This window comes from Vipera berus (assembly GCF_964194415.1).
Source record: "Vipera berus genome assembly, chromosome: 2".
Classification (NCBI taxonomy): domain Eukaryota; kingdom Metazoa; phylum Chordata; class Lepidosauria; order Squamata; family Viperidae; genus Vipera; species Vipera berus.
Window position 1 is genome coordinate 137,134,416 of NC_138203.1, and position 17,123 is coordinate 137,151,538.

Consider the following 17,123-nt stretch of genomic DNA (forward strand, 5'->3'; position numbering starts at 1 on the left):
GTTAAGTGGTAGTAAAGCAAGCTGTCACTCAGTGCCTGTAGTCATATTGTTTCCCTGCCCCTACAGTCTTGTTCTGTGTGACCAAATTCGAAAGGCAGGACAAGATATGCCATTTGCCTAAGTCAGGAGGAGGCAACCTTGGCTCTTTTGTGACTCGTGGACTTCAACTCCCAGAATTCCTGAGCCAGCCATGCTGAGGGGAAAGGAAGAGGTTTCCAAGCTGAGCCATGCTGGCTTAGGAATTCTGGGAGTTGAAGTCCACGAGTCATAAAAGAGCCAAGGTTGCCTACTCCTGGCCTAAGTAAATTTATTTATTTTTTAATCCCATTTATATCCCGCCCTTCTCCGAAGACTCAGGGCGGCTTACAATTTAAGCACAAACCAATGTGCTTAGCAATAGCCTTCATTCTATGTATATGCCTGCTTATTAGGGCTTTCGCCCCCCCCCCAAGCGGCATTATTACAAAGTCAGCTTATTGCCCCCAACAATCTGGCTCCTCATTTTACCTACCTCAGAAGGATGGAAGGCTGAGTCAACCTTGAGCCTGGTGGGATGCGAACCTGCACTAATTGCAGGCAGCTGGTGTTACTTAAGGAGGCATTAGCCCACTGTTAATGAAAACTCAAATGTCCTAGCTTCACTACACATAGTCCTCAACTTATGACCAGAACTTCTATCACTGAGCAATGCAGTCATTAAATGAACCATGCCCGATTTTACAATCTTTTTTTTGCTGAGGCCATTATCACAATTATTACGTGAATCACATGGGCATTAAGTGAAGCTGGCTTCCCCATTGACTTGGCTTGTCAGAAGCCTGCTGGGAAGGTCCCAAATGATGATCACATGATCCTGGGATGCTGCAACCATCCTAAGAGCCCTGGTGGCGCAGTGTTTAGAATGCAGTATTGCAGGCTGATTCTGCCGACTGCCAGTAGTTCGATCCTGACCGGCTCAAGGTTGACTCAGCCTTCCATCCTTCTGAGGTTGCTAAAATGAGGACCCAGATTGTTGGGGGCCATAGGCTGACATTTGTAAACTGCTCAGAGAGGGTTGTGAAGCACTGTGAAGCAGTATATAAGTCTAAGTGCTATTGCTGTTGCTATAAAAGCATGTCGGTTACCAAGGGCCCAAATTTTGATCATGTGACCAGGAGGACATAGCAATGATCATAAGCGCAAGTATCAGTCATGAGTGTTTCCTTTCGGTGCCATTGTAACTTTGAGCAGTCACTAAATGTATAGTTATAAATTGAGGACTACCCGTAACCTGCGGAGAAACCAAACTGGATTACGCTTCCTGAAAACCCTTTTCTTTCCTGCACACATTTTTAAACGAGAAGACAGGAAAGAAAGAAATAATAACACACGTTATGATCTCCTTACATGATGCATTTGATCCAAAAGTCCCCATAGGTGGCTAATGGAAAGCAACATTGAAGTGCCAAAGCTCAACTCAGCTATCTGAACAGATGTTGTAATTAATTTATAGCTGAAAAAAAATGCTGCAAAGTTCATCCTGCGTATCTTTCAAAGCACAGTTACCTTGAAATTCAGAAAGGTTATAGTGCTCACTCATTAATTCCACGGAGTGCCAGCAGTAGCAATTCAATATGTTTTGGAGCTACTAATTGGCACGGGGTTTCAGAAAATTTCCATGTTCGATCTTTTACTGATCTTGGTCTTGTGAGGAAAGGAGGATATAACAATTAGTGTAATTAGAAAATGTCCATGTTAGGAAAAATACTTTAGAAAGATGAGAAATTAATATTGGCATTGACATAACCATGACAAATATTGGCCTCGATGACCATAACTTTCTAGGCGGCCTCATCTTAGTTACCCAACACCAGAAAATTCCAGAACAAGTTAAGCAGGATCACAAGAGCTGGAAAAGAAGGAATTCTTTCGCAGTGGTTGACAAATAAATAAACTCATTAAAAGTCACAATGAAAACTGCAGATGGATGATAGGAGAAACAAAGATCTTAAAATCCACAACATAATTTTGCAAAGGACTAAAGCACTCGCCACAGAGAAAGCAGGGAGAAAAAGACAATAGAGGAGTGGAGACAAAGAGGAAGAAAAAGATTCTGATGATGACGATGGGGGAGGGAGATAGGAAAAAGAAAGAGAATCAGAGAGCTATTTGCCAGTTCTGGCTTCACCCACTTTAGGCTTCAGATTCACCCTTCACTGATTTCCTGATTTATGTCCCCAGAGATTTCCGTCTCCCTGGAAATTTAGTTCTTGACCTACAAAAGATTTCCCATCTCTCTTTTATTTTTTTCCCCTTGCTCCTGCAGTTGTGCTTTAACCATTCTCCTCTATTGTATTCTGATTCAGATTATGCTTCCTAGCATTTCCCCACCTTTGTTCTCTTTTTGTTCCGCCTTTTCGGCATTTAGCAATAGTGTCCCCATGGCTTACAAGGCAATGCTACCCTCTTTACTAGGTCCACGCTTTTGTCCTACTTCTCCTTTCCGGCTTAGTTTGGCTGACCTGAACCTGCCCTGAGATGGCTAAACTAAGGGCAAACCAACCTCCTCCTGGCAGTTAGCCAAGCAGCTCACATGCTCAGATTCTTGTTTAACTCCTGTGATGTTAGTCAAAGAACTGACAAGCTCAGATGTCCACTTTAACGCCCATGACATGAAGATGGGTGGCATAGCTGGATCAAGGAAGATGAAGCTTTGGAACCATTTTCTAGACAGGAGGAATCTGAGGTATTTTGGCACCTTGGATCTGCTCATAAATATATGTGTGTGTGTATATATGTAATATATTAATGTATGTGTGTGCATATATGTATTATATTTATGTATGTCTGTGTATATATGTAATACATTTATGTGTGTGTATATGTAATATATTTATGTATGTGTGTGTATATATGTAATATATTTATGCATGTGTGTATATATATGTAAAAAGGGACGCGGTGGCTCAGTGGGTTAGGACGCTGAACTTGTTGATCAGAAGGTCAGCAGTTTGGCGGGTCAAATCCCGAGTGCCGCGTAACAGAGTGAGCGCCTGTTACTCGTCTCAGCTTCTGCCAACCTAGCAGTTCGAAAGCACGTAAAATGCAAGTAGAAAAATAGGGACCACTGTGGTGGGAAGGTAACAGCATTCCGTGCGCCTTTGGCGTCTAGTCATGCCGGCCACATGACCATGGAGACGTCCTCGGACAAGCGCTAGCTCTTCAGCTTTGAAACGGAGATGAGCACCGGTCCCTAGAGTTGGAAACGACTAGCACGCATGTGCGGGGGAACCTTTACCTTTACCTTTATATATATGTAATATTTTTTATGTATGTGTGTGTGTGTGTGTGTGTGTGTGTATATATATATATATATATATATATATATATATATATATATATATATATATATATATATATATATATATATATATATATATATATATATATATATATATATGCATGCATGCATGTATGTATGTATGTGTATGTATATTCTTTTGAGAGCGGGCATCAAAATTTCAATTTTTAATGTATGCCAGTATGTTTACAGAAAAAGTCACAATACAGGTTGTTGTTGTTAGCTGCGAAGTCGTGTCTGACCCATCGCGACCCCATGGACAATGTTCCTCCAGGGCCATCCTGTCCTCTACCAACTTCTGGAGTCCATTTAAGCTCACGCCTACAATACAGGTTATCTTATCTTAAATGTGGAAGGGGAGTTGATTCAGGAAGTTTCAGCAGAGACATCTGGATCCACTTTTTTTCAAAAAGATCTGTCCGAAAGGATTACAATGGAAACCACTCTTCCTGTGTGAGTTAGTCGAGGAACTTGTATCATCTAATGAGCCACTTATCAGGCAGTTTAGCTCCACCGATCTATCATCATGCAACCATACCAGAAAGGTGGTTATGAGGCATTGTGCATGTGTTCAGAAGATTCCCCTTCTTATATAGGTTGAATCCTGGCACAAAGTATATAAACCTCAACTGATTTTTAAGTCCTTATCAATTGGTTAGCCAAAGTTTCAACAGGGACATCTCTGCATCAGCTGGGAAATGTCTCAACCATTGCCAGTAGGATAAGCCAGCCCTACAATTAAAATGACATTTCCGTGCACACCCTGCCTCTCCAATGACTCATTCCTTTGCCAGACTCCATTCTCTTGGAAGCCTCCGGCGCTAACAGCAACACAGTCCAATTCACTCAAGGAAAGACCTCTCGCTGGGCACATGGCCATGCCACCTGAAACAGGGGAGGCCCAAATCACAGGCTCCAAAGGTGGCAAAGGAGAATTTCAGTGTCTTCTTGGAAGTAGGGTACCACGTGCTAAAATACAGCTAGTCCTCAACTTACAACAGTTCATTTAGGGACCGTTCAAAGTTACAATGACACTGAAAAAAGTGACTTATGATTATTTTCCACACTTAGGATGCACTTGTGGCATCCCCATGTTCACGTGATCAGAATACCAGATGCTTGGCAACTGTCTCCTATTTCTGACGGTAGCAGTATCCCAGGGCCGTGTGATCACTTTTTGCAACCTTCTGACAAGCAAAGTCAATGGGGAAGCCAGATTCACTTAACAACCGTGTGACTAGCTGAACAATCGCAGTGGTTCGCTTATCAACTGTGGCAAGCAAGGCTGTCAAATGGGGGCAAAACTCACTTAATAAATGTCTCACTTAACAACAGAAATGTTGGGCTCAATTGTGGTCATAAGTCAAGGATTACCTGCAATAGCGACAACCATCATTCAGAAGCAGGAATGAAAATCCATCCATGATTAGGCGGAGGGAAAGCATGTTGGACCACACAAAAATTCTTTTTATATGTTCTTAAATGATAACGTAACCTCATATTTTTGTATCCAATAAACCTGAGCTGTGAAGCCCTATCACCTTTACTGGCCATTCCCATTTCACATGCTTCTGGTGTAAGTACTGAAATGATTCTGACAAAAGGCTAACTAGCCAATCACACAGCAAAGACCAAGATCATTTTCTTCTGAAATTCATTAAACATTTGAACCATATGTTTTGTCCCAGTGGAGACACTCCCACTCACTCCTTCCAAGAACCTTTATGGAGAGGGAAATCAGCTGTGATCCATCTGTTTCACACGCAAAACCCAGGGGCTTATTGCTAACAAACAGCTTTTTTTAAAAAAGATCCCTTTTGGGATCTGCATTTGGTCAGCCACGGGGACTAGGAGTATGGCCAGAGCAGACTGGACAAATTTACAACCCTTCAGTTAAAAATTAAAGAACTGCTTTCCTAAATCAGAGCCAGGCCAGTCATGCACTGTTCTGCACTTAATGGCAGCCAGCTTGGTTTTTTTTCAAAAAGTGAAGATAGGTGAAAGGCTTTATTCCACTGTTTCTGATATACAAAGACACGATGCCTCTGTCTCAAAACTAAAAGGAAGCAACATCAAAGAAGATGAAACAGGATACAAGTTTACACGTAGCCTTCCCCCCATACTAATTTACATCTGCAGATCCCAATTTAGAAGGTATAATTTAAATCTGCGTTTCCCAACTTTGGCAATCTAGATGCTTTCTAGATGCTTGGGCTTCAACTCTCAGAAGTCTCAGCAATGACCTTTGCTGATTGGGGGATTCCGGGAGTCAAAGCCCACAAATCTGGAAGAAAGCCAATGTAGTGGGATGGCTAAGATGTTGGACTATAAGTGCAGAGATCCAGATTCAGGATGATTTTGGAGCAACCTGAACTCCTGATTGAAAAGCGGGATATGCATTTAATAAAGACAAAAAAAAAGAAGCTGCACTCTGTGTAGGAGCTGTCCAGGTGCTGATGGTTGAAAGGCAACATTAGGCTGCTCCATAGTCCCTTGGCTCTTTTATGACTTGTGGACTTCAACTCCCAGAAATCCTGAGCCAGCATGGCTCAGTATGGAAACCTCTCCCTTTCCCCTCAGCATGGCTGGCTCAGGAATTCTGGGAGTTGAAGTCCACGAGTCCTAAAAGAGCCAAGGTTGCCTACCCCTGCCTTGGACTCTGCTAGTTAGAAGCCAGCTGGGAAGGTTGCAAATGGTGGCCATGTAACCCTGGGATGCTGAAACCTTTGTAAACAGGAGCTGGCTGCCAAACACTTAGATCATGATCATATAACAATGAGCGTGCAGTGATGGTCACAACTGTGAAATCAGACATGAATCACTTTTTTCCAGTGCCGTTATAACTTTGAATGCCACTAAATGAAGTGCCGTAAAGTTGTAACGGTCCTTATTCTTAAATCAGCTTTGAGTCAAACTTTGCAAGAGAGGGCTGCACTTCGCAAACTTGAATATCTGCAAACTTCCTACACAAGCAAGGTATATTTAATTATGGGGTCATTAATCATGATGCAACATACGTGTATGGAATGTGCCTCATCCTTACCAGGCAAACAAAAAGTCATCTCAGTTAATTGACCTCATTGCTGCATCTTATGGAAGTTGATTGCATTTTCTAATTACCACTAGATGGGCTTAGCGTTTGATTTTAGCAATGAAAAAGTAGGGTAGACATTTTATAAATCAAGCAATCAAGGAGATCAGTCTTTTCCCAATTCAAAGAGTGAGGGGCTGTAACTCCTACAATTCACCATCCAGACAATGCTACTAGGCATACCTGTTGATTGTAAACCTCAGTCATTGGATGCCACATAGAAAGGTTGATTCTCTCTGCGCCATCACAAGCTCCCCAAAGGGAACAACCCTGCTAAGTCCTGAAAATATATTTCTGAAAACCAAGATCATGTAGTATTGTTATAGGAGCCATTTCTTCAGCTTAGTTTTCATTTCTACAAAGAGATATTTGGCCTGTTTACATTATTAGAGCAGGGGACTTCAAACGTGGCCCTTTTATGACTTGTGGACTTCAACTCCCAGAATTCCTCAGCCAGGATGCCTGGCTGAGGAATTCTGGGAGTTGAAGTCCACAAGTCATAAAAGGGCCACGTTTGAAGACCCCTGTTATAGAGGAAACTGCTGAAGGTGCCCTTTAATGGGAAATCTTGCTGTCTTGCTCAGCTGGAGTTTCCTGGTGTGTACGTAGGTCTGATGAGTCAGGAAGCAAAAGTGGATAGTCAACTTCCTTGGTTACCACACATCAGGAAGGCACCAAGTTGGGCAAACCTGGTTGATTTCTGCTACATGATTTCAGATGATTTACAGCTGCAAACCCTGAAGTCCATTCACCTTCTTCTGAATGGACTTTCAGAAATCCAGTTCAGTAGTGCCATCCTAGAGGAAAGCTCTGTTGATCATCCTTTGTTGCCTTTATAACTCTGAATGCGCTTGAATGTTTGATTCAAACAGATGGGCTTCACACATTGCCCTAAGCCATAATGTGGTTTGTCTGATTTTGGCTTGGTATAATTGTACAATTCTAACTATTGTGGTTTGAAAATCATGACTTATGGATTAACATTCTGTGTTATTGTTTTTATTATTTGAAATTTGGCTGGTTTTATCTCATTCTGTTGGCGATTATGCTCTCCTTCAAGTTGCTGTTTTATTGTCATCTCTGTTAATCATGTACTAATGTTGGGATGAAAGGGCTCATGGCCAAAAAAGAGATAAAAACATTTTAAATAAGCAATAAATAAATAAGGAGCTCAGCCTGGTGTATACAGATCTGCTCCTACCCATTCCATCTCAGTAACAAACTGTAAAATATATTAAGCTAAGGGGCAAACACTGTGGCCTGCATGTGTAACCTACCAACATCCCTTCAGCAGACCCACAGCTCTTCAAAGGAAGTAAAGCCTTTAATTTGGTGGGCACTGGAGTGTACACATGAAAAGGCAATGCAGGCAGTCCTCAACTTACGACCACCGTTGAGCCCAAAATTTATGTTGTTAAGTAAGAAATTTTTTAAGTGAGTTTTGCCCCGTTTTACGACTTTTCTTGCCACATTTGTTAAATGAATCGTTGCAGTTGTTAAATTAGTAACACAGTTGTTAAGGGAATCTGTGTTCCCCCTTGACTTTGCTTGACAGAAGGTCAGAAAAGGGGACCACCTGGCTCCAGGACACTTCAAACATCATAAATGTGAGTCAGTTGTCAAGCATCCGAATGTAAATCTCGTGACCATGGGGATGCTACAGCTGTCCTAAGTGTGGAAAATGGTCATAAGTCACTTTTTAAGGTGCCGTTTTAAATTCAAACAGTCACTATATGAACTGTTGTAAGTCAAGAACTACCTGTATACACTTCATAAGCTTTACAGAGGTTTAAAGCAGGGGTCCCCAACTCCCGGTCCGTGGACCAGTATTGGGCCATGGGCATGCCAGCAACCTGGTCCACACAAACAAGTGAAGCCACATCCGCGGGCTGCGGGCTGCACATGAAACCACACCCCCTCCGGTCCGTGGAAAAACCTCTCTCCATGGAACTGGTCCCTGGTGCCCAAAAGGTTGGGGACCTCTCGTTTAGAGCATCTGTGTTCCCCCTGAAAACTGATATTTTCAGATTGTATCCCACAGTGTCCTATGTAAAGTTCACAAGAGCTCTTGAGCTAACTGCAGGTGCACTCAGCTGACTAAAAAATAGCCACTAGCTTAAGGTCTTTTAATGAGCTTGATGGCCAAATCAAGATATGCACATGAGTTTTCTGACCTGGGAACAATGTCTCCCTGGAGGTATTGGATGGTTATTATACATTCGGCCATTTGCAATCTACCAGCATTTCTTCAGCAGCCCAAAGCTCTTCAAAGTGAGCGATGCCAAGAATGTTTGTCCTTTCTTTCATTTAGGGGGGAGCACTGGAGTGTAAGCTTTACAAAGGATTAGAACATCCGTTACCCCTTAAAACAATGAAAATGGATATTTTTCAGAGTGTGTCCCACAGTGTGCTATGTAAAGTTGATGCAGCTCTTGAGCTGACTGAAGGTGCACTCAGCTGACTAAAAAAGAGCCACTGGCTTAAGGTCATCTAATGAGCTTGATGGCCAAATCAAGATGTGCACATGAGTTTCAGACCTGGGAACAACATTTCCTTGGGGGTATTGGTTGGTGATTATACGTTTGGGTAGAGAATCTTCTCCTTGTGGCCTCAGCAAGGCCCAGTTTAAAGCACTAGAATAGAAACAATTAGATTTCAGTCCCATAAATGTATACATTTATGTCCTGTTTCCAAGAGCCATCTAATAAGCACATAAAAAGGTAAGCAGATTTGGAATCATGTATGAACCACTTTCTGGAGAAGTGCGGAACAGCACAAATAATGTGGTAAGATTCTGTACTCCTATAATTTATTCCCGGGATCCCAAACTGGTATTTTTAATCTACAGCCATCATTTAGAACACTCACATGCTTATATGCTTGGGAACATTGAGTGACAATACTGAAAGCGGACTAAAAATGAAAAGTAGAATGGAAAGAAATCCCACAAATTTGTAATTGTGATGTGGGTTTTCTGAAAAGTTTCAAATTGTAAATTTTTGCAGTGGTGACTAGGCTACTTTGCACCAGGCAGTTTACACCGGAAAACATCCCATTTGTACCGGAAAAGCTTCCGATGGATGACATGTATTGCTGATCTCACATATTTGAGAAAGCTAATCACTTGACAAAAGCATAATTACTGTAGATTTAGAAATGACTAACCCCGCCCAACATTGTAATACTAGTAACAATTATTGTTGTTAAACTTATGAAATGCCGCTTGGGGTGTGTGTGTGTGAAAGCCCTAATAAGCAGGCATATACATAGAATGAAGGCTACTGCTAAGCTTGTAAGCTGCCCTGAGTCTTCGGAGAAGGGCGGGATATAAATGGAATTAAAATAAAAAATAAAAATAAAAATAAAATGGAGTATTTTCTTCAGGAGAAAAAAAATCAGGCACCTGAAAAATAGACCTGTCAGATCATTGGGTATTTTGGAACATATCCCTGTCCCTGACTTTGGGTAGCCTAGCACATTTCAGAAGATTAACGTTCACTCAGGTATGAGTGAATCCCTGCATTGAATCAGGCCTACCACAAACACATGGATTCCTGTAATTTCGGCCTCTTGCAGACAACAGAAGAGCAGAAATCCAGCATTTCTGTTATCACTAACTTATATTTAGAGGAGAAATGATGAAACGAAAAGACCAAGCCCTTTGTATCAGGATAGCAGAGAGAGGGACAATAGATTTTTGGGAGGAAGTGGGTGTGGTAGGGATTTTCTGTTGATCAGGACAGAAGCCGCTGCTATCAACATGGTGAAACAATCTGTTTGCTTAATTCAGTATTGCTCCCTTTGAGGGAATGAACTTTTCCAGGATCTCAGCTGGAAGGCAGCTTTTCCCCCATCGTCTGCTGCTTGATCCTTTTAATTAGGCATGCCAGGAGCTGAAATTGGCATGAGTTGAACCACAATAGTTTCTTTCCTAAACTGTTCCAAATGCTACACCACAATCAGATGAGGTGCATCGGGCTGAAAGGGAAGGACTGACCAAGCCAGCTTCCACGCCTAAGGCGGGACTTAGAATTTAGTCTCCTTTAGATCAAAATGGGTCTTATACTTAAGTTTGATCTTGAAAAATACAGGTAAGCAGGATTGATTACCGCTTGGGCAGGAGGCCATAAGAAAATCCCAGGACTGTGGTCTTGACTTGAATTTCCCCCCAACCCCGGCCCCCTCAATTTCTGGCCACCAAAAGCAACCTTATATAGGCCTATTAAGTGCCCCAAGAACTTTAAGCCGTGTTTCTTTTTTGAGCGGTGCTCAACTTCTACATGACTTTTTAATAATTCCAAGAATACCTTCCACTTTCAGACCAAATTTTTGAAGCCAAAATTTTTTAGGCAACTCTCCGAGAATCAATTGCAGGCATCGCTATCAATCCTAGCAGGACTTTCAAGCTTTAATTTATCCTTTTTTTTTTTTGCTAAGCAGAGGGTTACTTCATACATTATGCAGAAGCAAACCCAGGTCTGCCACCAATAGTGAGCTTCTGGCCAGTTGTGGCTCCCTGATCGGGTGCACGTCTAGATAGACGAGCGCATGTTATAAATAGGAGGATGTCACGTCTGTCGCCTGCACTATTTTATATTTGGGAATAATATAAGGCGAGGTTGTCAGAATACAAGCTAACGTGAGGGCTAATCCACATGAAGCCCCATTTCCATCTGTCCTGTTTGCCATCGTTCACTCCCTAGAGACTAAAATGGACAATGTGAAATTTGAGCGGGCCACGATTCTACAAGGAGTATATATTGGAGGTGGTGACCCTTTGAGAGCTGTATGCAACGAAATTTCATTTTGATGTATGCCGATTGGTGTACATTCAAAGTGACAATAAAGTTATCATCATATGGGAATCAAGACAGATAAGCCTACCATGAGGCATCAGAAGTCACTTTTATGTGCTCCAAAAACATGCAGAACAGAAGCACAATTAAACCCAGGAGTGTTTTCAAGAGTCAAGGTGCTTAGGCCGGGGTGGGGGAAGGAGCTGAATCAATTTGATCTTTGCAACATAATCCCTCAGGGAGGTGCTCTGCCCAAGCCCTCTTGGAATGAAGGGAAGCTACATGAGGATCCTCTTGTTTCGCCATGTTCTGCCACTTCAGCTGGACTCTACTCTTTATTAGCAAGCATTTTTGGTGGGCGGGTGCCTATCTGTCTCAGTAATATGCTTACCCTGTACCATTATTTTGCATGCTGCACAGTTGAACCTTGGCAGAATAAAAAGTCTGGGGCTCATTCTGACTCAAATTAAGAGTTAACTAATGAAGAATTAGAGAACTCACTCATGTCATCTATCCCAGGATCCTCCAAGGTGGGGGCATCCAATTGTGTTGAAGTGCAGCATTCACTACCTCCTAAGCACCATAGGCTTTGTCCCGTTGGGTATGCGATGGGAGTTATAGTCACTACATCTGGAGAGCTCTAGCTTGCAAAGGATTAGTTAAGTTTACATGCATATGAATGGCCACATGGAAATAAGATCACATGTGGATGCACGCAACAAACCTGAGGTACAGTATATACATATACCATCAGAAAGCAAAATGTACCTATGCCTCTCCTCCTGAGTCCAAATTAGGTCTCAGGAAAACACACAACTACTTAGAAACGAGAATCTGGTTACATATACACATATTATTTGCTGGCTTGCCGGTTGAGCTCCGGACGGCCCCCGACCTTCGCTCCTTCCGGCGCGACTTAAAAACATATCTATTCGAGCAGTCTGACCTGGTCTGATGGGTTAGGGTAGGGGTTTTAATATGTTTTAATACTGTTTTAAACTGGGCTAAATATTTAATCGTTTTTTTAACTTTTCTATTCCGCTTTTTTATATATTTATTGCCCTGTACACCGCCCTGAGTCCTTCGGGAGAAGGGCGGTATAAAAATATAAATAATAATAATAATAATAATAATAATAATAATAATAATAATAATAATAATAATAATAATAATACACAACACACCAAGAAGCTTGAGGTGGAGGAAATATCAGTAGAATACTTGTATACCCTGTACTTGTATACTTCTACAACCCTATATAAGCATGGTGTACATCCACGTGAGCCCAAAGACAGATGTGCAAATGCTCAAATATTCCTTAAATCTAAAGACACAGAAAGGGAGATGCAAAGGAACATGGATGTCTCATTGTGTGAACACAGTTTTACCAACATTCTTTGAAGCACATCAAAATGCAGTCATGGTTTGCATGGGTTCGTCGAGAGCTTTTTATCTGAGCAACAGGCACACAAAAGTGCATGGACACATTAGTTTTATTTACCTCCCTCCAATTTGTGAAAAGGAAATCAGTGTGGTTTTTCATGCCAACATGTGCAGTCACTCAAACAAAAAAATCAGCCACACCCTAAAGTAATGCCAGCTCAGTCGCCTGGCTTTTCATAGAGCTTCCCATAGCTTTTCATTCATTCAATATGTGAAAGAATGCAAGCAGCCTTACAATCAATGCTGTCTTCTGCACAATAGCCTCCCTTCCTCAGACTGAATCCTGGCGTAAGGCAAGCATGCACAGGGCATGATCTGAAAAGAGCTTTTCCTTGCGTGCCTCACGGACACCCAGCTTCTCTCTACCTCTTCAGCTCAGCTAAAAAGTGGGGGAAAGATCCATCTCCATCAGACCAGCAGAATTGCCACCCTGCAGAACAGATAGATCATCAAATGGTCACCTGCTCGACTTCAGCACTTTCTCCCTGGTGCACCCAACTCTCTTAACACTTTGGCTGATCTTTCTGAAAATCCTGGCCATTCCCAGTAGTAAAGCACATGTTCCGCGGGAGGGAAGAAATCAATTCCTGGTATCCCTAGTTAAAGTGACTAGAGGATCAACTCTTTTTTTTTGTTGCTGAAGAACTTGAATAGAGCAAATACTAGTTAGAATAGGTAATGCTCAGCAAGATTAACCCATCCGATCACTTCAGATTAACTAATCAAGAAAAAAAAAAACACCCCAGTGCAGTACTGTCCAATTCTGTAACTGGGTATAATCTGCACGGTTACTACTGTTTTTGCATTTCTCAGGGATGTTTCACATAAATATTGTGTCTTCCCACTCAGGGTGATCTTGTCATAGGACAACTTTTGCCAGCCTGATAACCTATGATGGACCAGATTTCTACTCTCATCGTTTCCTACCACGGCTTTAAATCCACGCTGTCTGAGAATTAGGGGAACTGCTTAAGTCTAATGCATCTGGTGGGGATCGGGCTGGGACATATTAAATAAAGGTCATCAGCCACTCTCCAGGCTAATTCGTCTTTTCCAAAAAAACAAAAAAAAATGCAAACTTCACAGACCAATGCTCTCCCTATGCCAAATGGGACAGTAACTACATATTCCGACTTTTGTTCCTAACCACACAGATGGAGAATTACCTAGTGTTAATTACTGTGGCTAACTGGACCCTAATAAAATGATTAATTATGAATTCCAACATACACTCTTAGTATCTACTCCACAATCTATGTTTAAATGAGCCCGCATAAGAGAAGGCTGAAGCAACCCAACATAGGAATTGTAAAGGTAAGCCATGCCCGTATTCGGTTTGTTCTCCCTACACGGTACAATCAGTATCAATTTCATAGATCTTGACTTCTCTAAAGTGGGAGACTTGAGACGCTTTCGAACAATCCTCCCATTGTCTCTCCTATGAGTATCTCTGAGACAAGGAAGCCAGAGGCACCCGGGGTCTACCTTTTTTGCAAACTGTTGTCTTTTCTATGCATTTCAAAGCTCTAAGCCATAGGTGACCATCACTGGTATGCCTGGAACAGCCTGCTTCTTGCAGGAAAACACAGCTTTGCTGCAAGAGGTGGCGACAGGGATCAATAGGTGGCATTTATTTCTCTGAGCCAACCAGACAACTCCTGGAGGTGTGGTCTTCTTCCCATTGACACACAACTCAAGAGGCCTTTTGCCAGGTTCACGTTGAAGCCTCCTGCTGCTTATTATCCCCTGGAACTCCCCAAATTCCCCATCCAGACTCCTTTCAGCAGCTCATTACTGCCCAGTCTTTTTAGAATAGCCTTTCCCATCCCTGCAGGGAGCCACTACAACTGCTGTTGCTGCACAGGCACTCCAAAGGAGAAGTCTGCTTATTCTTTGTCTTAGAGCATAAAGCCCATCACTCTGCACTCTTAGAGGCAGTAGGCTAAGGGAGGAGAAATCCTAAAGACACCCTGTCGGCACGTGCAAACGTAAAAGGCTCTGTGCCAGCCAAGGAAATGGAATTCACAGGGAGCACCTCAATTGCTCTCAGGTCCCAGCGCATGGCCTTCCTGGCAGCTCAGGAATGTTGCATTTCCAAGCACCTTCAATAGCACAATACGTCTTTGGTAAGCCCAGGGTCCTCTTTACGGTCTCAGAGCAGCTTGCACTTCCTCAAACGCCAATGAAAGCCATCTCAAGAGATAGCATGCTTCTCCTGTGGTTCCCTACTTAGATTAAGTGGCCTGGGTTGATACCCAGACTGTCCCCATATCCACAATGAGGTCATCTAATACAGCTTTCCCCCCCAAAAGGCTTTTGAGGGTTTTTTTTGGGAAATAAATTGCAAGCAAGCCCACATGTGGGATTGGAGAGCTGGCAGGAAAAGAGGGAAGCCACAGGGATTAAGAACCATTCTCACTTGTGCACGCACTGTCACTAGTTTCATCCCATGGCACCATGTGAGCTTCTCCAGAAACAAAAATAAAACAAATCTTGAAACGTGTCTTTGGGGCTATCGTTCAGCTTACGTCCCCAAACAGATCTCAAATCCTTGGCATCCCGGAAATCAGGTCGCAGGACATGATGTGGTCTCCACCTTGACACCAGGTGACATCCCGGCATCCAAACGCCTCTCTCTCAGCATTTTTTTAGTGGCTAACTTCACTGACATCTCGATAACTTTATGGCTTTTGCTGCCACTCCTGTCACTACCTTGGCCTTGGTGTTTCTACCCTCTGCCCCCACCCCCACCCCAGGACATTTGAAACCGTGAACTGACAGGAGTCCCCAATAAGATGCAGACACTAGGGAAAATTGGGGAGGAAGTTGTCCAACGGTCTAGCCCATCCTCCTCTAATACCCAGCTGGTCTGGCATCCTGCCATCAGACTCCAACTTGACCCAGACACAAGGGGCTTTTTCTCTGGGGTTCGGCCACACCTCAAAACCCAGGACAACCTCCTCCTTTCCCCCCTCTCCCCCAAACATTTCTTTCAGTCCACTGACCTGCTCTGGTCCCTGGAAGCAAATCCGGCACTGCGGGGTCCTCATCCCACTATCCAAGCTGCTGCTGAGCGACACTGAGTCCAAAGCTCCTCCGGCCCCACCCGCGGTGGGCTGATGCCCCGGCTGGTGCCCCGGCGGCTGAAGGCGAGGGTCCTTCTCCTCCAAGGCCAGGCTCCGGGGCCGCGTCTCGGCGCCTCCTCCGCCGTAATACTCCGCTTCATCGTCCTGCTGGACCGAGCAATCGGCGAAGGGCGGCCATCCGCAGCCACTGCCGCCCAGAGCTCCCCGGCTTCCCCCAGCTCCAGGCTCGGGCTCCGGGCGGCCCCGCCGCATCAACACCAGCAGCTTCAGCTCGTTGAAAAACATGCGGATCCGGTACTTGAACATCATTTACCTTCTTCGAGGACGGCGGCGGCGGCAGCGTGTACCTTTCGGGATGGGGAGGGGGGAGAGCCACGGAGAGGTGGGGTGCGGGACGCCGCCGTCTAGCTGCGCCCCTGCCTAGCATCGGGGAACGGAGAAGATCGGGAAAGGGCCCGGCAGGTGGAAGACGGGCGGACGTCGGGAGCGAGACTCGCAGCCCACATCTCGCCGCGGAGGGGAAAGGCAAGCTGCGCGTTTACAGGTGTCGGGGAGGGAGGGAGGGGGGGGGCGCAGAGATGGACGAAGGGCAGGAGGAAATGGGGAGGGGGGAGGTTGCAGCCGGCTACGACGGAGAGAAAGGGCTTTGGGCGCGGACAGCGAAGGGTTAATCGAAGAGGTCCGAATTCGACAACTCCAGGTCCCGCCGGGGTGGGCGACGAGGGCGCGGGGTGTGTATGCGTGTGTGTGTGTGTGTGTGTGTGTGTGTGTGGGAGGGGAGAGGGTCGGGCAGCCGTCCTGCCTGGCGCGAAGTCCAGGCGTTGCGGGCGGACTGCTAGGCTGGGACAGAAGCCGCGCTCCCCCTCTTTTTCCGAGGCGGCCGGTTTGCTCTCCGCTAGGATTCGGCGCGCTGGAAAAGTCCCTCTTGGACTCTAAGCGGAGCTCCGGCGTCCGGATTTCCTCGGGCCATTGTTAAAGCGAGGCGAGCCAAGGGAGAGCTTGCCGGCGATCAGGGCCTGCAATCGGCTCCACGGAGGATCCGGGGAGGGAGGAAGGAAGGAAGGCAGGAGGAGAGGAGAGGAGAGGGAGGAGGGCGACGACGAGGAGGAGGAGGCTTCAGCAGACGCGCTGCAACGGCGGGCTGCGCCTCTCTCTCTCTCGCCTTCCCGAGCTTCCTTTTCTGCCGGCCGCCAGAGCGGCGGGGAGGCGGCTCCTCCGCTTCAGGACCTGCAGCCCCGGCGACAGGGCCCTCTCTCCTCCTCCTCCTCCTCCCCTCGGGAGCTGGCTGGGCAGCAGCAGGCGCAGGCGGGTCTTTTGTCTGCGGCGCTCCCGGTAGCTCCGCTCCTTGCTGCAGCCTCAACTGCAGC

General features: G+C 44.8%; 1 protein-coding gene across 1 annotated transcript in view; it reads right to left on the reverse strand.

Moving 5' to 3' along the window:
* The window catches only part of MARCHF9 (membrane associated ring-CH-type finger 9), a 51,861-nt gene extending 35,689 nt beyond the window's left edge, over positions 1-16,172 (reverse strand). Inside the window, exon 1 of the mRNA XM_081321237.1 lies at positions 15,676-16,172. Coding sequence (XP_081177363.1) covers positions 15,676-16,065 — 390 coding nt within the window. The 5' untranslated portion in view covers positions 16,066-16,172. The remainder of the gene's footprint in view (positions 1-15,675) is intronic.
* Between the last annotated feature and the right edge of the window lie 951 nt (positions 16,173-17,123).